The sequence below is a fragment of the Chrysemys picta genome, chromosome 14, assembly GCF_011386835.1.
Source record: "Chrysemys picta bellii isolate R12L10 chromosome 14, ASM1138683v2, whole genome shotgun sequence".
NCBI classification, from domain to species: domain Eukaryota; kingdom Metazoa; phylum Chordata; order Testudines; family Emydidae; genus Chrysemys; species Chrysemys picta.
Genome location: NC_088804.1, coordinates 17,569,436 through 17,589,693, shown reverse-complemented (window position 1 = coordinate 17,589,693; position 20,258 = coordinate 17,569,436). Strand labels below are relative to the sequence as shown.

Below are 20,258 nucleotides of genomic sequence, written 5' to 3'. Positions count from 1 at the left end.
AATTTGACTGTACTTAGAGAATGTTTTGCAGCCAAATTCTAACTCTGCCTACAAGAACAGACAGCATATTAACTGAAACCAAATCTGTGCAGGGATTGAGGTCTGGAGTTTGCTATATTCAGTCCTGAATCTGTGCCAAATATTTGTCTTTTAGCCCAAGGGACCAAGTAGGCTGATAATTTGCAGTTCTTCACATATGACCATGGCTAGAAACCAAGACTGTATACCAATGGAAAGCTTTCCAACTGTTTACAACACTTGTTTTTGTCCCAGTAGGTTGCAAGATTCTGAATCTTAACATTGTCATTTGGATTATCCATCTTACTTGTTGTATGATTTTAATGGTGGTCACTCTTACATAAATAACTCGAGATAGAGACCCCGGAAAGCTACGAATTCCAGTTTTCAAATGGCCTACAACTTCTCATTCTAGTGGGTCTTGAGATAGGGCTGTCACAATAATGGGCTTGATCCCGCGGTCTGGTGAGCATCCTGCCCCTGATCCTGCAAAGCATTTAGCATGTGCTTAACTTTGAGCATGAGAATAGACCCATTAAAGACAAAGGACACATGCTTAAAGTTTAAGCATATGCTTAGTGCCTTGCCGGATCGATGACAGGATGGTCTGAGCATTGCAGGATCAAGCCCAATGTGAGGAAGATTGTTGCCTTCTAACAATGCTTGTTTGGCAGATCAGTGCAAATCCTTTCCGGACCAGTAAACTTTTCCAAACAGTGGTCCAGAACCAATGATCAAACTAATATCACCACTCCCAACCCCCATTTGCTGTGAAGTTTTAATTGGAGCGATCCTGGATTTGTTGTTGATTTTAATAGTAGGATAACATTTTATTTCATTCTGGAAAATAAATTCAGAATGTAATCTATTGTGTCCAGGTGTTTGGGCCCACCATCTTAGAGTATCTGACTATCTATGAAACATCTCAGTTTAGTTGGCAAGCTATCTACGTTGTTGTTTTGTAAAATGAACTTTATACAATCACAGTGTTGCATACTTAATCTGAACACAATTCAGAAGGCCCAGGGACAAGATTGTGAAAAGAGATTTAGTGATTTTGATAGCCACATATCAGAGGGGTTGCCGTATTAGTCTGAATCTGTAAAAAGCAACAGAGGGTCCTGTGGCACCTTTAAGACTAACAGAGGTATTGGGAGCATAAGCTTTCGTGGGTAAGAGCCTCACTTCTTCAGATGCAATCCGAAGAAGTGGGCTGTAGTCCACGAAAGCTCATGCTCTAATAAATTTGTTAGTCTCTAAGGTGCCACAAGTTCTCCTGTTCTTTTTGCGGATACAGACTAACACGGCTGCTACTCTGAAACAGGACCCTCTGTTGCTTTTTTTGATAGCCACAGTTTTTCAGTGCCCAACTGAGATGCTTTTAAAGGGCCCCTGATATTCAATGTGTAGGGATTCAGCAACCTTTACATCTCTTTCAGATGTCTCAAACTGGGCATGCGGAATTGGTAATTGCTTTTGGAAATCTTGGCCCTTATGTCCAGAGTGTTTCTAAATGATATATACAGTGTGAAAATGAATTCAGTGAAAGTCATTGAGATGGAGTGCAACTTTTGTTAATGGGCTAAACATCTTTTGCATTAAAATGACTGTATTCATTTTGAAAATTCTAAACAGGATGGGGATTTGGAAACTAGATAAAATTTCCCCAGGGTTTTTCACAAAGACAGATCTTCATGAGAGTGTTCAAATTCCATCTTAGCAGGATTTCCTCTGGATCTTAATATCTTCTGAACTTAATATGGCTTTGATTTTCCTCTTGAGACTGTTATGGTTTGTTGCTTGGTCTTTACAATTAGAAGTTCAGATCTAGTCGTGCTTCTTTGATTTGTTATCACCACGTATTTTGGAGCATAATTATTGGGATGGCAAATTATAAAATTAGCATTCAATATCTGTACTTATAATATTGTTCTTAATGTTCTGGCAGAAGAGCATTTTATAGTCCTTTTGGTGTGTGGGGAGATAACTTTCTCTCTAATGTGGATATTATAAAACTTAACTAATAATGTTTCCCTTCATTCCATAGGCCATTAAGAGTCCAATTCATTATGTACTGTAGGCTTTTTGAGAACTGACAGCTGCACTATAATTATCTTCACATGGATATTTGTAATTGGACTTGAAACTTGATAATTGAACTAATGTGTTGTGATCCATGAGGTTTTATGTTGAGCTCTGAATATAATTGTACTTCTGAAATGCCAACCCCTTTTTTCTGCTATCTGCTCTGTCTCATGAAGGTTGGTTTTGTCAGAGGATGGTTACACAATTCTAAACATTCAAGAAAGTTAGTTATCAGGAGTAAAAACAGGGTTTTTTAGACGGAATGCTGGGTGGTTACCAAATGATGTTCTTTCAAATCCCAAATATAAGCATTTCAAAAATGATAAATGAATATAAAAAATTGATCTTGCAGTAAAGAAACGTACTATCTGTAATGCTGGCAAATCCAGACTACAAACAAACTTCTAAATAAGACATTTGTACTTTTCTCTGTGAGACGGAAAGGGAAAGAATCGATACAAATGTTTCTCTTCATCTATTTTTAACACTTAAGTGTTCCTTGACTATTACTTTAAATACCCAATTTTCTCTCACATTCCCTACTTTTTTTTTTTTGTGGCTATCTTTCCACATATTCCTCTTGTCCGGAGGGTGAAGGGTTGTTAAGTATTTCTGCATTCAAGACTCAGCCCCACACTTGTGCTCATTAGTAGCGCTCAAATCTGACCTGGAAAAATGACAGAAGGCGGCACGTGGCCTCTGGGGTTGGGGGTTATGTTTTTGAATTAGTCCTTAACCTTGATCTTGTAACTTGCTGGTTTTTTGCTACATTTGTCACCATTTTGCTACCATTGGTGCAACTCCAGCTGTGGGAGCAACTCCAGCAGAGGGAGGAGGAGATGAGTTCTAATGTAGATAAGGTACTGTTGCTTTTTACCAGCCTTTTTAGAGCAAATCTATATAAAAATCTCAGCAGCGGGTGGCACCTTGTCTACACTAGAGCTCCCACCATTGCTACCACAGCTGGATTTGCACCAATGGGAAATTTTAAGAAAAAGCTCACCGTAGACAAGGTCCTAATGTTTGATAACTCCTTCAGAAGACCCAGACACATGTCCCCTCGTCCACGTCTTTCACAGCTATGTTTTAATAGTCACTTATGAAATTGGATAGCTGTTCTGGTTCAGGGTCAAACAGATTGTTTACCTTTTACTTTCTCTTCCCCAGGGCACCCCTCTCTTTAATTAATTTGGAGGGGAAAATACTCCTAGTCTGGTATCCAGAATCTCTGGTTACTTACTAGACCTAAGGCAGACAAGCAGATCTGAGACCTGGAAATACCAGGAAGTACTGTCCCTCTCAGTTTGTGCCAATTAGCATTCCTTAGAAGCAAAAGATTAGTACCCTGAATGAGGACTTCTTCAATCAAAATGTGCTCTGAATGGAATGAATGCATAATATTTGAATGTCAGTTTCTGTTGCTTTTGTTTACTAAACACATTAGACTTTCTTAATGTTCTCAACTATTACCAGCCAGTATCTTATCAGCGAGTCATTAATTGTGTGCGAGAAATGTTTGACGGCACCATGTATGATCGAGCTATATTAACTATACACTTTGTAATAATTCCAAAGCAAACACTTTCTGAAAATCCTGTTAACCATTACTCTTGTAAACATACTTTTGTAATCAAGCTGCCTTGTCCATAAAATATAATGAGGTGAAAAATACACAGCAGTTAATACGTTCTCACCTTGGAAACCCAGCTGTAGTGAGACACAAGCATATTCTGGGTATGGCATATACTAACTCTTAAAACAGTTTAAAAAAGCATTCATTTTTCTCTTATAAGAAGGAATTTTATAGCTTAATTTTTCTTACCTCATAGTAGCAATCTCAGTATGTAATTTCAGTAGGTATCTCAACACGTAAACTGAAAGCCATCTGAAAATAATTTATGTTGACACAGCCCCACCTCCAAATTCTTTATCTTTGCTGGCATAATGAAAGCTAGTTGAAAAATGAGGAAACAACTTTGTGAAAAAATTTTACGCTTTTTCCTTTTCATAGCAGTCAAAATGAACTGGGTTTTTTTGTGAATTTTTACACCATATTTTTAATGAAAATTAATATAATTGTTTTCATATTTGGAAACCATTTCAGTAAGTATTTTGGTAAAAAAATATATACAATTTTGCAAAAGTGAACATTTTTTATAATGGCAATTTTTCACAAAACGCTTGTTTTATTGGGGGCATGGGGAAATGCAATTTTTGGATAGAAAAACTTTTCATGCAAAAAACTTTGACCAGCTCAAGGGATATTATTTTCCCTGCCTCAGGCAGTTTCTAAAATTGTGGTTTGTATGGCAGGGAATTCAATTTTTTTTGGTAATTGGACCTGCAGAGTTCTATGGGGCTGTGAGATTTCTTGAGCATTTTTGATTGTGTGCCAGAAGAGGGAAGACGTTAACTGGTTGTACCATACTATTATCCTTGGTTCTTGACAAGTTTCTTCAGGAGGGGACAATTTCGCTGTGCGTGGAATGTAAAGCTGTGTCAACATCTGTAGATAGCTATTCAAGGGATTTAAAGTCCGATAACAATCAGCAGAACAGGCTGCATGAGTGAGCATAAATTGCCCGGTTATCATGGCATTTACATGAAGATGAAAATTCTCCTTGGAGAAAAATGTAAGGCATGTTTGGAAGACCTGTACAGGCTTTGTAACATATATCGTGATGGGCCTAGTGCCAATAATTTGGGAGAGAAGTGAGCCCCACAATAGCTACCCTAGAGACTGGGCCGTGGGGAAACAGCTTCAGTCATAGTTCAAGGCTGATGTCCTGCTGACAACTCATTCTGAGTCTTCAGTCCCACAAGGTCACCTCAGGAATTTGAGTGATTCTGAGGATCTCCGTTTTGTGAAGGAGGTACTATCAAGCAGTCAGGAGGCAGAGAGGTCTGTTTGCTAGAGGCAGCTCAACCAGAAACTTGCCAGGGCAATAAAGTCGGTGGTTGAGTGGGCTGGTTTGCCCATAGGAGAGCTGTCAATGTACAAGAATTACAAGACCCCAAATAAGGAGCATGAGTAAATGAATCCCTTAATAAAAATGTTGGTGGTGATATCTAAGAGACCGGGGTTAAGAGTGCAAGGAAGTGGATTAGGTTACATAAGGGTACTTCTAATCTTGATTGACTGGTTCATGCCCGTCTGAAGGGTGTTTTCATTGAGTTCCCGATTGCAAAGAAGTTCTTATCCTCATGGAGGGAATTAGATATTGAAACTTGGGGAACTTGACAAAATACTAAAGGCAGCAACACAATAGAAAAGCACAATTTTAATGGGACTGTTGTGCAGTAAGTTAAAATGCCTGGTGGCTGGATAGACTGAAGTAATTTGGGATAATTCAAACCCGTTTGGTTGAGAGTTGCAAAATTTTCTGACCTGATATGGGTGCAGATATATTGCTGGCTCAGAGAGTACATGTTGTGCCTGTATTACAGCTGGCCTGCCTTGACAAGGCCTGGAAGTACTTCCTAAAATGTTGAGCAAGGGGTTTGATGGGAAAGACCAAGACAGTGGAAGAGGAAAAATAGGGACCACGTTTCGGTTGTGTGGGGGTTAGGCAGCCCTCACCAACAGAAAAAAAAAATCATTTAAAAAGCCAATGGAAGTACAGAACTTCTGTCTTTGCATGTTCCAGAGTAAAATGAGAGGGGTTAACAAGCAAATGGTACAAGCATATAGGATATTGGAACAAAAAAGGGGGATTAGGTTGTTGGGGACAAATGTGTGAGTGTTCATCAAATTAAAATTCGCAGTACACGAAAAGTTACCTGTGCTGGTTATCCGTATCCAAAGAAGGGAGAACGTAGTGGCAGAATACTTGTTGGGGAATGAAACAGTAAGGTCTCTGTTCAGCAAAACACTTAAATATGTGCTTAAATCCCATTAAAATTAAGGATGTACTTAAGAACTTTGTTAAATAGAGATGGCTTGGTCAATCAGGATCTGTGTGCATAGTATGAGGCCTTCCAGAAGCTAGTTTAGGAAGGGGGTATTCCAGTGATGGCTGTCTTGTTTTTGTTTTGTCAGCTGAAATAAAAACTTCAGCCTGTGAAGCCTTCTGTCAGATGCTGCTCTTTCTGTTAAGAGACTTTCTAGTAGGTTTGGGTAAGTTTCAAGACATGATGAAAGTGTGAGAGGAGAGGGTGGGTGAGATTATCAGTCAGTCATTCCCTGATGCAGGCTTTCAGGCATCGGTTCTTGTCAAAAGGATGGAACCAAGCCACCAACACCGCTTATAACAACGCTTATACCTTTGGGGAGGAAATACAAGAGAGATTTCTGTGGAAGGAATGGACAAGCTACCAAATTCCGCTCTACTTCTACCAATATAAGGGCTTGATCCTAAGCGTTGAAGACAGTGGGAGCAGGAGCAGACCCTAAATCTGGAGTAATTCCACTGACGTTTGTAAAGTTACAGAGGTGGTAAATCAGGGCAGAATTTGGATCTTCTACATTAGACCTTTCAGGCTAGAAGAGGTAGAGCCTCAGCTACTGTAAATCATTTCCCTTATCCATAGTTTCAAAGCTTCCCTGCATGCGACACTGAAAGGAATATGTCTGTTAACTGCAAAATATTCAGAGTGTGCAGGAGATTAGTATTTGACTGTCTCTTTTAACGCTGGCTAGATAAAGAGGCGTATATACTACATCAGGTTAAACTGATGTGTCTGCTAGCGCTCACCTGGGCGTGCTTTGAGGCTACATTTCTAAGGGTTTGAACCCTAAGTGAATCCTGTAGGATTTAAGATTTTATTGAACGCAAGAACTAAGTCTCCATCTTCTTCAGAACCAGTTTTGTTATATTTAACAAAGGCGCCTGGAAAAGGCGTAGTTCTGGGATAGGTCTAGGGTTAGAGAGACTGGTAGATAATTTATTAGATGTGTATTCAGTGGGGCCTTTAAAGCCTGCTGGGCTTGATACACTTTGATCCTAGAATGGTGTCCATGACAGGACTGGCTGGTACTGATATAAATAAATAATAAATGTGGGTTAGTTCACTCAGAGAATTGTCTCCATCTCAAGTAATGAGCAAAGTAGTAGATCTCTTACTCAGCATGGCAATAGCTAGGTAGTATGGAGTAAGGACATTTGTGTAATGTTAATGAAGGCTGACTGGTTTGGATAAATATGAGCTGAGTTGCAACACCAAATGCAAAAGGGGCTATGTTCCACCCAGACATCAAGTAAGAAGAATGGGAATTCACTAGTCGTCCTGCATGAGACAAATGGAGATATCCTATCCTATCTCCTAGAACTGGAAGGGACCTCGAAAGGTCATCGAGTCCAGCCCCCTGCCTTCACTAGCAGGACCAAGTACTGATTTTGCCCCAGATTCCCAAGTGGCCCCCTCAAGGATTGAACTCACAACCCTGGGTTTAGCAGGCCAATGCTCAAACCACTGAGCTATCCCTCCCCCCAAATGGATGATTTGAATTTGGTAGTGCTGCTTCTGATCGGCCTCTGTTCAGTAAAGCACTTAAGCATGTGCTTAAGTCCTGTTTACGTCAATGGCACTTACTGTAAAGCACATACGTACGTGTTTTGCTGAATACGGATGGACTTAATCTCCTACTTAAATGCTTGCCTGAACTGGAGCTATGGAGAGGAATTCTGAATTGCCGCTACCCTTGCAATTTCTAACGCTGCCTTAATTGAATTATGAACCATTGTTTTTTATCCCACCTATTATGAGACCTGCGTAATGGTGATGGTAACCTAAAGAGAGCAATATATTCAGATAGGCCTGAATCTGAACACCAGATCTCAGCTATTCTGAACTTTGGGTAAGTTCAGATCCAATTCTAAATGTTGTGACGCAGGCCTGTCTCTGTAGTGGGTTGACCGAAAACACCCTCATTGTTTTGAGAAATGTAGATCAATCTGATTCTAGATCTCTAAAACTCACCAATAATGTGTTCTATGGAATCTCTAGATATCTCTGCCCTCTAGATATCAAAAGGGAATCACAGGAAGCAACCATCGTCCTGAGGCCAGGATTGGTTATCTATCATGCGCTGTGGAAATTGGGATATGGGTCTGCTTTATTGAAAAAAAATAAAGAAATACTTGTTTGGGTCATGCAAACTCTGTTTTCCATTGCTATATAAATAATATTTTATACCTTAGCTGTATTTATGACAATAGAGAGAAACTGGTAGGGAAAACTGCTAGTTAAACAGCTTGTGGTGTGTGTTTGGAAAATGTGAATACACTATGTGTTTTTTCTTAGGGTGTTTTGGTCTATTCTGTCCCATTTCGTAACATGTATGCCATTTGAACGTAAGGAATATGGAGGAAAAGGGTCATAAACTTGAAACACTTCTTTTATAGCTTTCACTTGATGTCCTGAGATGAGATGTATTTATCTGTAAATCCAGCAGGGAAACGTGGCTAAGGATATGTCCATTTGAGAAACAGAAGACTTGATTCAATGAAGCTCGGTACTTCTTCAAGGCGCTGAGCACCCTTAACTCTCTTTTGAATTCAGTGAGATTTGAGGGTGCCTTGGCACCTGATTGGTCCAGAATGGTTACATTCGTCAGTACCAAGGAATTGGTTCTTTACCCGTTTTTACAATATTATTTTTCTGGTTGTGTTTCAATCCCAATTGTAGGACATTACAAGCTTGCTTCATACCATCTATGAGGTAGTTGATGCATCAGTAAACCACTCCCCTAGTTCCAGTAAAACTCTGCGAGTGAAGCTTACTGTGGCACCTGATGGAAGTCAGAAGAAAAAGAGTATCTTACTAAACCCTGCTGGTAAGCACGTGCCATATGCCCTATGAAATATTGCCAAAATGTTTCCCCTCAAAGATTTCAGTTCACATTTCCTAGTAGAAAAACCAGTTATAGGGACACTTGAATCAGAACAACTGTTTCTGGGCATGTTGTAATTTCTAACTGCCCATTGGAGGCCTCAGCTATGGATGTTCTAACTTAGGAGTCTGTGTTTGAAATTCATTGTTTCATTTGGTTTGATTATTTCTGATTCACAGTAGTTACAGACTACAAGCTACATGAAGGTTTTGTCTACACTAGAAAGTTGTACCACTTTAACTATACCAATATAGTTAAAGTGGAACAATCCTCGTAGTGTGGACACAGTTTATCGGTATACAGGTGCTTTATACCAATATATCTATTCCTGTATGGGAAGAGGAATAACTATACCAGTATAAAGCAGCTTTATATCAGTATAATTGCATCCACACTATGCTTTGGCTGATATAAATATGTTGGTTTTTAAAAAATCACACCCCAACCAAAATAGTTATACTTGCACAGCTTTCAAGGCTAGGTCTACACTACGGGGGGGGGGGGGGGTCAACCTAAGATACGCAACTTCAGCTACGTGAATAGCGTAGCTGAACTTGCGTATTTTAGGTCGACTTACCTGGCTGTGAGGACAGCGGCGAGTCGGCCGCTGCCGCTCCCCCGTCGACTCCGCTTCCGCCTCTTGCCACGGTGGATTTCTGGAGTTGATGGCAGAGCCATTGGGGATCGATTTTATCATGTCTCTACTAGACGCAATAAATGGATCCCCGATAGATCGATTGCTACCCATCGATCCGGCGAGTAGTGAAGCCGTGCCCCAAGTTTAGTCCAGGCCTTAGGAAGCCAACTGGAGAAAAGAGAGAACTACATCACTGCACCTTTAATGCATGCTATCCAATATGTAGAATCTGTTTAGCCCTTGCAGTTAATCAATAAATACTTGCTAATGATACAGTTGTGGCTGATGTATATTGATCAGTTTAAGTACAAATATTGGACAAATACTGTCATCAGATGCACAAGGGTGACTCTCTTAGCCCTCTGAGGGCAATAGATTCTGCCTATAATGTGTTACTCCAACAGTCTTGCACGTTAAAGAATTACCAGGGCTTGCCAACACAAAAGTTGCACTGTTTTAACTATACCAGCGTAGTGCAGTGGCAGTTATACCAGGATAAAGATACTTCTACCAGTATAGCTATTCGCATACAGGAAGGGGAATAAGCTATATCAGTATAAGACACCTTTCTAGTAGTATAACTTCTCCATGCAAGAGCTGTATCAATATAACCACACTCTTCACCAAAACAGTTATATCAGTGCAAAAACTTTGGGTACACTAGGCCCCAGAGTATGATCTTGATTTGAACTAATAAAGTAAAATTTTCAAAAGCACCTTAAGTGACCGAGGAGCCTAAATCCCATTGACTTTCAGTGGGACTGTAGGTACTTTTGAAAATGTTCCCCAAGGAACCTAAGTGATTTGGGCACCCAGCTACCATTGAAAATGGATAGGACTTAAGCTCCTAAGTCATTTTGTCATATTTGAAGGTTTTACCCATAATGAGGTATTATGGATTGGTTGAAACAGCAAGCCAATAATGAATATCTATGCCCTGCTGCACATTTGCCAGACAGAATAATATCAATAATATGAAATAACTTTCCTTTTTGGGGGTGCAGATTTGCAGAGCTCTAGGCACAGAGCTGAGAGCAAAGCCAGTGAAGAACTGAGAAGCTCTGAAAAGAAGCAGCGGGCTTCTCTCAGGTAAGTGGAATGAACTTGTCATCTACTCAAAGGAAGGAATTGCTGAGCTGGCACTGGGCCAATCTCAAAAGGCTCAGCTGCTGATATTTTAGTCAGAGGAATCATGGGAATTTTCACCTTGAAACAAACAGCAAATTCCATGGGATTACTACTGAAGTAGGCTTTCCTGTGGCACCCCTGGCTGCTAATGCCAGAGTCCATATCCAGGAAAGCCTAGGAAGCTAGCTTTAGTGAAAGATGTTATTTATGTCTCTAGTTTCTAGCCATACAAGCTTTGCTTTACCATCTCCTACCTCTGAGAACCTATTAGAAGGTTTGGGTGAACATTTCACTTAAAAAAGCACCAATTGAGCATCTCAATGAAAGATGTCTTTGCTTGTGTTTGGGCAAAACCATACATTAGCTCCCCCTCCCCCCTTTGCAGTTTCCACCCCTCTCCTACCACGGTCTGTTTTTCTTTTGCCTTTGTGCTATCCAGCTATTCCACGGAATCCTTGGGCAGGGACCCTGTTCTCTTGCATGTCTTCTGTTAGCACCATGCAGTCCAGTGGTGCTTTATACAAAATGAGAAAGAACCTTAAATAGAGAAATTAACATTGAATATTGATTGCTTTAGAGCCTTATCTCCCTTCAGGTTTACTTAGGGCTCATTAAGAAACATGATTCCATTAGACCAAGGAAAGATGGGTGATGATGTTTTAAAACCCCACCACCAATCCTAGGTGCTCTTTTAATGGATCATGGTCACTAGGGTTGTCAGCAGGGATTGATCCCTTGGGTACATTAGCACCCAGGCCCAGATCCTCGAAGGTATTTACGTGTCTAACTCCCATTGCTTTCAGTAGGAGATAAGTGCCTAAATACCTTGGGGCTCTGGGCTCAAAAGCTCACGCCCCTACTACTTGAGCTAACGGAGTAAGTTTATTAGCTGCAGCTAAGTAGCAAGCTCTTACGCACCATGTGGGCCAGCCACTGGACCGACACATTCATTTCTGTTCCTATATATATAAAAGTGCCTTTTCCAGGCACTGGCCTCATAAGCAGATTCTAAAAACACAGCCTGGTTTCAAAGAACAACAAGAAAACCGAACCACCATAACAGCAAAAGATCAACCAGCTGTCTGAGGTGAGGAAAAACTCCCATGCACTTAACCAGCATATCACATGTTCAGGTGTTTGAGCACTGAGGATGGCTGACCTCATTAGTTCACACAGAGGTACTGAAGATAAATATAGTTTTTCCTTCCCTTTCCAGTCTGCCCAGAAGGACCCATGCCTCCCTTCAGCTTCTTCAGCTGAGTGGGCTTGGGTCTTAGTTTAATTTCCTCCTTTCAACTCCACCAGAAGAAGGCTTTTCTCCAGTGGGCAGACGGCTTCCAACCTATCTCTATTCTGCTTCCAGTCCTACCTCTTCATTAACAAACACTACCAGTTCTAGTCCTTGCTAACACCTTGTACCACATCCTGGCCTGAGCTCCGAACCCGGCCTGCCCCTCTTCTGCTATCCTCCAGTCTAAAAAAAGCAGATGGGAACTGGCAGTAGAGAAGGGGAAAGCCTCCCAGTAGAAGGAAGGGAGGAGAGGGGTTCTTAGCAGAGGGGCAGGCAGAGTTATTCCCTCTAAGAGACTCCCAACCCATCCTGCCTCCCAGCAGCCAGAAATAATTCCTCTTCCTTGCCACACAGTCCCCTTGTGAACCCCTAGCCACTTAGGAAATTAGCCAGTCACTGGTTAACATTCACCCACAGATTAGCAAGATTCCCAAGGGTTGATGCTTTCATTGTAAATCTTCAAGGAAAATTAGCGCGGGGGCGGGGGGATTTGTTTTTTGTTTTTAAGTCTCAAGATGCCCTTCACCACTTGAAAAAAAAATCTGTCTATTGTTTTTTTGTGGATTCCTGCCTGTGTGACTCAGGGTGCATCCATTTCCAATGAAGTACAGACACAGTAGTTTCTTTTATGCACAGCTGCAGGTACGGTTGCAGCCTTCTAGAGATAAGATAAAACAGACCTATTTGAAGTCTCTCCCTGAAGGAATGGAATGCACAATATTAGTTTGGATGCCAGTCTAGAATAGGCCTTGTTCCTCTGAAAATGTCTAGTCATGTCATTGGCAAGGTTAGCAAAGAGAAGCACGTATTTGCCCCATTTCACATCTTCCACCTGCCTTATAGACAAATGCTGCACTGAACATCAGAATATGTGATAGTCAGTTGAGACAGATCTGTCAAGGGCAGATTTCAAAGTGTATCTTACTTATTTTATTTATACAGTGAACAAAAATGCTCCCCTTGCAATTCAGTGTAGAAGTGTTATTTCCATTGTTCAATTGGGTAATTAAACAAAAAACTTATAATCCTGTAATTTTCATATCTCCTAATATAGATCCACTGCTTTGGACAAATCCTCTCTATGGTCACTGTATATGTTTGGGTTAGTATGAAGTTGTCTTAACATTCAAGCTAGGGCAAAAGGGAACGTTAGTTGGGGCTGACATGTCATCGACACAATAGTAGTGATTGTTTCTTTGGCTGCAATTAAAAAAAAAAGTTCTAGTTCTGTGCTTCCTTGACTTCAGGATTATTTTTCTCAAGGGGATGTACTTCGTTCAAAAAATATGCCAGCAGGGGGAGTGTTCAGGTTCATTGGGATGGGGGTGGGGTGGGGGGCAAAAAGCAACTGGGATTCCCTTCTGAGTATTTCTGTCAAATACTCAGAAATACTCCAGAGCAGTGGATCCAGATTCAGAGATCAAAATTACAGGCAAGAAAACAAATTCTGCCTTTTTACCTGGGACTCCATACCAATTGTTTTTAGCACAAAGGCTCTCTCTGGGTACTTGGTTGATTACTTGAGCAGGCAGTTCAGGGTGGAATTTCCCCACCCCCCCTTGCAAATACAAGTCCACATTATTTCCTTAGTAATTTGAATGTATTTGCATGAAGAGACATCTTAGCTGACTTAAGATGTAGAGCCCATAACCTGTTCAAAAGCTGTTTCTTCATCTGAATTGAACAAGGTGCTCCTTCTGAATAGGACAGGGCTGTATTCTGAATGTCAGCTACTCCCATTTGAAACCAGCAGTCATATTGCACCAAATGTGTTTTCTATGGGGAAGATTCTCGGCTCTGCTCCCTTTTTACCCCTCTGCCACAGGATGCAGATGGTCCCTTGGGTATCATTGCTAGCAGGCTCATGTTAGAGCCTTCCTAGGCAATTCTAACCAGTAACCAGGGCTAAGCAGAGCATCAGGCAGCCAACACTGAATTCCTGAGAATCCCCTTCCTTCGCTACATCCCGCCAAATGTGGACACAGCAAAGAATCTGGCCCTTGTGTCTGTTGCAGAAATAAGCCCCAAGTTTCTATGCACCTTGGCCAAATGGCTAAGCTTGTGAAAGTCTTCCTCACGCTCATCAGTGGCAAGGGGATGAATGTGTGGGGGCTCTCCTTTGGAGTTGCAATGAAGTAATGTGTGAGAGGCATATATTTTCATGATTTCAGACTCCTGGGAATTACAGGCAAGATTCTATTAATATTCAAGATGAAGCTGATAGGGATATCCCTGTCTGTCAGGTGGGAAAAGTATTCTGGGGGTGGGATTTCATATGTTGGAAGCTATGGGCTAGAGCTTCTACCTGTAGTGCTAATGCAAGTATTCAGATCAAGTATCCAGATTTATGATTGGTTTACCCAGCATCTCTCTCCTAATAATAATAGCACTGACAGCGAGAACACCATTAGCAGGCAACTTCATGTTTTGGTTGTGTTAATGCCATCCCATTTCTGTTGCTGTTTATACTTGCTTTTGGGCAACAGGGAAAATACTTCTGTAAAACAAGCCTTTGAAATATCTTTCCCCTCTCCCACAGATACACAGTCTCCATTGGTACCTATTGGCTTTTTCTCCTCGTCTTCTTCACCCAGACCTGTTTAAGCAATTTAGCCCTGGCTTGTTTAAATGTCATGTTCTCTCAGACCGCAGCTTTCAGGAAATGTCCTTTGCAGTTTCCTGACCTACACATTCGTGCTGCTGTATCCCCCGTTCTGTTATATAATATCAGGACTGCTCGTCGTAATAGTGCTTCAGAGTTTCAGAAAAGGGTTTTACATACTGTTCAAAGACATTAGCAAATGTCTCTTTCTCAGACACACACCTTCTTACATCCTGCAGAAGATTAGAATCAAGTGTTTGATGCCTGAATGCTTCCATGTATGTGCAAAGGAGCAGGCAGGGGATGGATGTCAGAAATACTTGAAGTTCTCTTTGGTGGTGGAGCACATCTCTCATCAATGTGTAATTGCTTCACTGTGCATATTTGCATTGTTGAATGTCATTTTACATGTAAGAAAGCTGTTAGAATTCAGGGCTGTGATGGTACTAGCATAATTTTTCTCCATTGTCTCAGTGAGGGATGGAATTCATTACAGTACCAAAAAAACTGGTTCCCAGGTAGTTCCATTTTGGACAGTTTTATACAATGCTGCTGAATTGTGCTGGACCAGAAACAGTTATTCCTACGCTGTATGAACCATACAGTGTCTTCAATGCATGCATGCAACTTCCATTGATCTCCACGAGCTGTGGCAGATCAGCAGCAATATATGGCACTCGTATGCCAAATCGTAGCTGCTGAAGCTCTTTGATTTGTGTTCCTACAAGTTAAACTGCCATAGTTGTAGAATTCCACAAAGATCCAGATGAGGTTTGTATGGTGTATGGGCTGATTAGTTATCAAAAGCAGAAAACGCCTGGTAGTTTCCTGTTCCAGCTCTTTTTGACACGCTAGTGCAGTGGTGTAAAGGTGACTTCAGCACCATATTCCAAACCTTTAAAGTTTCACGGCTTTCCAGGCAGGCAGTGTCACATGCAAGAATATTTGCATATACACCTCTACCCCGATATAACGCTGTCCTCGGGAGCCAAAAAATCTTACCGCGTTATAGATGAAACCGCGTTATATCGAATTTGCTTTGATCCGCTGGAGCGCGCAGCCCCCTCCCGCCCCCCACCTGGAGCGCTGCTTTACCGCGTTATATCCGAATTCGTGTTATATCGGGGTAAAGGTGTATTAAAGCAATGTAAACTTAACCCTCCAAATGAATCTGACACCTGTGATAGATTGGGGATTTTTATCGAGGTGGCTCTCTAAGAGATCCCTACTGAGACACCAACCTCACACAGGGCGCAATCCTGCAGACTGCAAGGTGCTGAAAGATAAAGCTTAACTGCTGTGCTGAACTGGGGCCTGAGCACTCAACACCATGCAGGACTGAGCCCTTATTTTGGAACCAGCCTGAAATCCTGGCCTCCCACTGATAGAAGTAGGGTTTCACGGAGGTGTAAAGGAAAGCAAAATCCATCCCACGGTCTCAGAGATGGAAGTGCCGCCCTGAATGATAATCCGTGATTTAATGAAAAAAGTGTTTTCCTCGTCCCATTTGTTGCAATAGAGAAATTGTTCACATCTGGACATGGTGAATGAAACTGTTCAGCATTGTTGGATACAGTATTGTAAACCCCTGCTTGATTTTTTTTCCCCTCATAAACAAATGGTATTTCAGATATTCATTCTCAGGAAATAGTTCTGCTATAAATAAAGTTGCAAAGCTGAGCAGGAAAAGGAGTGGGGATTATGAAGCCAGAGGTTGATCTGACTTTATTAAACGTATTTTGGCAAAAAGCAATGCATTATCTCAGATTTTTTCCACTGACACCTTCTCCCCCAGTTTCTCTCTAGTAAATACACCTGCGTACTTCCCTGAAGCAGAACCACATGAACATTTAGACCATTTAGCTAACACCAGACTCATTCCAATGCCTCCCTGCAGAGCTGGGAGCAGCCATGTCAAACAGCAGCCTTTCCTTGGCATGCCCAGATTAGCGAATGTATTGAATGGTTTGGCCCAACTACAGACTCTACGCAGTATGTAATAAACCCTCATGGTGTTTTTATCTGCTTTTGCGTGAAGCAGATTTGAAAGTATCCTTTTTTGCAACATCATGGACTCAATGTATAGGAGGGAAAGGAGAGTCGATGCAGGGCTGTATAGTTAGCCCATGGGAAATCCAGAACGTCAGACATTCGTTGCAAGTAACTCCTATCATTTCAAAGTGTCCATGAACTTTTGGATTCGAGGTGGCAGTAACAATTTGAAGAAGTTTTGCTGAATTTTCATTTTGCTTCCTGCTCACAGATATCACCCCAGTGACAACACTCCTGAGCAAAGCGGGTGCTATCGCCATTGTGTGGATGAGAACATTGAAAGGAGAAACCACTATTTGGATCTTGCAGGAATAGAAAACTATACATCGAAATTTGGGCCAGGTAATATAGAAATTGATTTTTCAGACTTTTGTCCCAGTTCTGTCTTCAGCTACACGGGGTGAATTGGGCCCACTGAATTTAGAAATGAGCATGTTGTGTGATTGATCCATAGCTATTTATTGGAGATGGGCTTGGAGAGCAGTGTTCAGATCCAGTTTATTAGGACTGGGGCAAAATCAGGGCTAGGCTTCGATGATGCAGGCCACATCTGAACTGGAACCAGAAAATAGTTGCTTTCAGATTTTGGCGTCCAATCCAGAACCAAAACCCCCAGATTCAAAGGGGTTTGGACTGCAGTTTTGCCCTGCCTTTGTATTTTACTGTATCAGATGACATCATTTTGATATAATCTAGACTGATGTCCAAGAAGGAGAGTTTGTCAAAATAGAGTAAGTGTCAGGGCTGGGGCATGGGTAGCGTGTCCTAAGGGATGGCATTGGGTGCAAGCCAAGAGTTCAGAGCCAAGGAGCCAATTACCAAGAATCAGGCCAACTTGGAACACTGGGAGATCAGAATCAAGAGACAAATCAGAGGACAGGGATCAAGAGTCAGTTGTCAAGAATCTAGGGAGGCCACTCGTCCAGTTTTGAACTGGACAGTCTTCTTTTGGGGTGTCCCCTGTCTGGTTTTGTCCGGTATTGGTCAAGGGATGCCATTTTTAAGAGCATGCCTCTCTGCCCCCTACAATGTGACCTTGAACACACCATGTGTGCGAGGTCACGCCAATGGGGGCAGAGTGGCATGCACTTAGAGATGATGCCCCCCCATGTGGCATGACCTCACATGCTAGGTCACCCGGCAGAGGTGGGGGTCACACAAGCAGAGGCAGGCCCATGCCATTCCCAGAAGTACTGGAATGTTTGGAATTCTGGGAACATGTGAGTGACCACCCTACATGAGTCAGGACACAAGGAGGTCAGGATCAGAAGGCCAGAACAGGTAAAGACCAGAGCAGCAGTCCATGGCAGCGTGAAGCCCAGTTGTACAGCCATCGTCCTCTTCTCTCCTCTGGGCTTCAGCCCTTATTTAAGCCAATCAGGAACCATGGCAGTCACCCAATCAGAGCATAGAGATGGGGCTTGTGCTTAGTTCAGGTTTTTGGATCTGTGGTCCCAGCTGCTGTCTGTGAGATTGCCAGGTGGAGGATTGGAGTCTTAACACTCACAGGGCCTGACAGTAAGGCCTTCTTTAAAAAAAAAATTCATTTGATAGTATTTAATAATAGGACTATGACAGGGTCCTCTGGCTCCTGCCTCCGCTTTGGTTCACAAATTGCTTAGAGACCCTTGTGCTGGTCAAACATCTTGTGTAGTTTATTTACACTACCTTCACACTATATACAGCTCTGCTCCAAGTGTCCTAGGGAGTCCCCAGCTCCTGTAACAAGCAGCAAAGGGTAATCTCTCTCTCCTCCCCCGTTGCCTGCTTTTCCTCCTTCTACTTCCTTCCTGTGCCTATTTGTAGCCTCTGCCTAATGGCTTAATTAGCTTGCCAGTTCTGATCCCCCCCACAAATTAGGCACAGCTCTGTTTAACCAGCTCCATTCTGCATTGTTTGATTAGAGCTGCCGTGACAAGAGTGCTGGCTCAACCGTTCTTGCCTAGCACTCTGTCACAAGGACTTTTAAAACTTTTTCTAAACAGCTACGGGTATAATTATGTTCACTTCCCGAGGAAAATTCTACTCTGCCAATAAACTTAACCCTGCCAAGTGCATGCTGCTAATTAAAATTTGAAATATTAGATAACTAACTCTGTTTGTTCCTTTCTAGGATCTCCTCCAGCAGCTCAGAAATATGACCCACCAAATAGAGTTGTGAATCAGACTAGATCCCGCTCTCATGAACCTGAAATCTTCCATGCCCACCACAGGAAATCTCAAGTGGTGGACCCCAGCCACATCAATTTGGCTGATGCCTCATACGCCAAGATTGCAGAAATACAACAAAGGCTGCGCAATCAGGACTCAAACAAGCACTTTGTTAGGTCTCCCAAGGTCCAGAGCAAAAATGTAGCCTCTGTTCACCCTGGAAGGGCAGTAAGGAATAAACCTCTTCAAGGTGCATCCATGCCGATGGCTTCCCCAACTGCACGGGTGGGCCAGAATCTTCCTTACCTCCCCATGCAGTCCCAGCAGGCTCACAAGAAACATAAGCAGAGGGCAAAGGAGAATCATCAAATGTGCAAAACCTTCCATTCTCCGGGGACAGTTGTGGAAAAAGAGCAGGTGAGAGACCTGCCTGCAGTCATTTTGTATGAAGGCCAAGTTGGACAAATGATCCAGAGACATGAACACCATCACCATCATGAGCATCACCACCACTATCATCACTTCTACCAGACATAAAACCAATCCCACCAATATCCTCCAGGAATCCCCCCATATGAAGGAAACGCCTTCCTGTGACTTCAGACTAAGGCATTATTATGATTAATATTATTGTTACTCCATTAATATTCTGCTAGCGTATATTTTAGAAATTATATGAAACCATTGAAACTGACACTATTTATATGTTGTGAAACTGCATAGCTTACTTAACAACTTGTTGATATTGGTTTTTAAGTGGCTTGTAAAACAACAAACAGCCATAGCTTTCAGAGCTGTGATTTAATGCAGGTCATCAGCGCACTTCCTTTACAAGTACTTCCTTCATTGTATTAGAAAAAGATACTTCAAACAACACTGCAGACATCTAGCTTACCAGTCTGCCATATGTCGGCTTATTGCACACAAGCCTTTTATCAGGGGAGCAATGTTCGAAGGTTTGGACTCCAGAAATACTCAGAATAACAGAAAATACAAACAGCTGCTACCTCTAGTATTATTCAAATTTTCTTTTCTTTTTATTGATTGTAATGTGCTACAAGGGGATTTTAATATACTGCATTCATGTAGCCTGTTTGTGTTGTACTTTCACATCTTTTCAAGCTATCTTAATAATTACAAGGAAATATTAGCTATATTTGTCAACAGAGCTACATTTTACAACTGATACTTTCTTTTTCCCTTCAAGGTTCTTTACTGACTCAAGTCCAGTCTGCTAGATATTGAGTAATATTTAAATATACTTCCTTTTTTCTTTTATTTACTCTCCATTCTGCATTGGGAAACCATCTGAGAGGAAAGAAAAGAGGTGGATGTTAACCATCACTAAACCTTAATGCTTGGGCCATAACTAACATTCATTGTTTTGTTTTGTTTTGAATCCACAATTCTTTGTTTTGAGAAAGAATTGGAGGAAAATATACTTTCTCACTTTAAATGTTGG

The 20,258-nt window shown here is 41.7% G+C and overlaps 1 protein-coding gene across 4 annotated transcripts in view; it reads left to right on the top strand.

Annotated features, from left to right (window-relative positions):
* NKD1 (NKD inhibitor of WNT signaling pathway 1) overlaps nucleotides 1–19,884 on the top strand; it is a 156,101-nt gene extending 136,217 nt beyond the window's left edge. For 3 of the 4 annotated variants that reach the window (XM_005289809.4, XM_042852242.2, XM_042852243.2), the window contains 4 exons: nucleotides 8,731–8,878; nucleotides 10,577–10,661; nucleotides 16,857–16,987; nucleotides 18,759–19,335. In XM_005289809.4, coding sequence (XP_005289866.1) covers nucleotides 8,731–8,878; nucleotides 10,577–10,661; nucleotides 16,857–16,987; nucleotides 18,759–19,333 — 939 coding nt within the window. In that variant the 3' untranslated portion in view covers nucleotides 19,334–19,335. Of the gene's footprint in view, nucleotides 1–8,730; nucleotides 8,879–10,576; nucleotides 10,662–16,856; nucleotides 16,988–18,758 lie in introns of all 4 variants that reach the window. The other variant, XM_005289807.4, reaches the window with a different exon arrangement.
* Nucleotides 19,885–20,258: the final 374 nt, after the last annotated feature.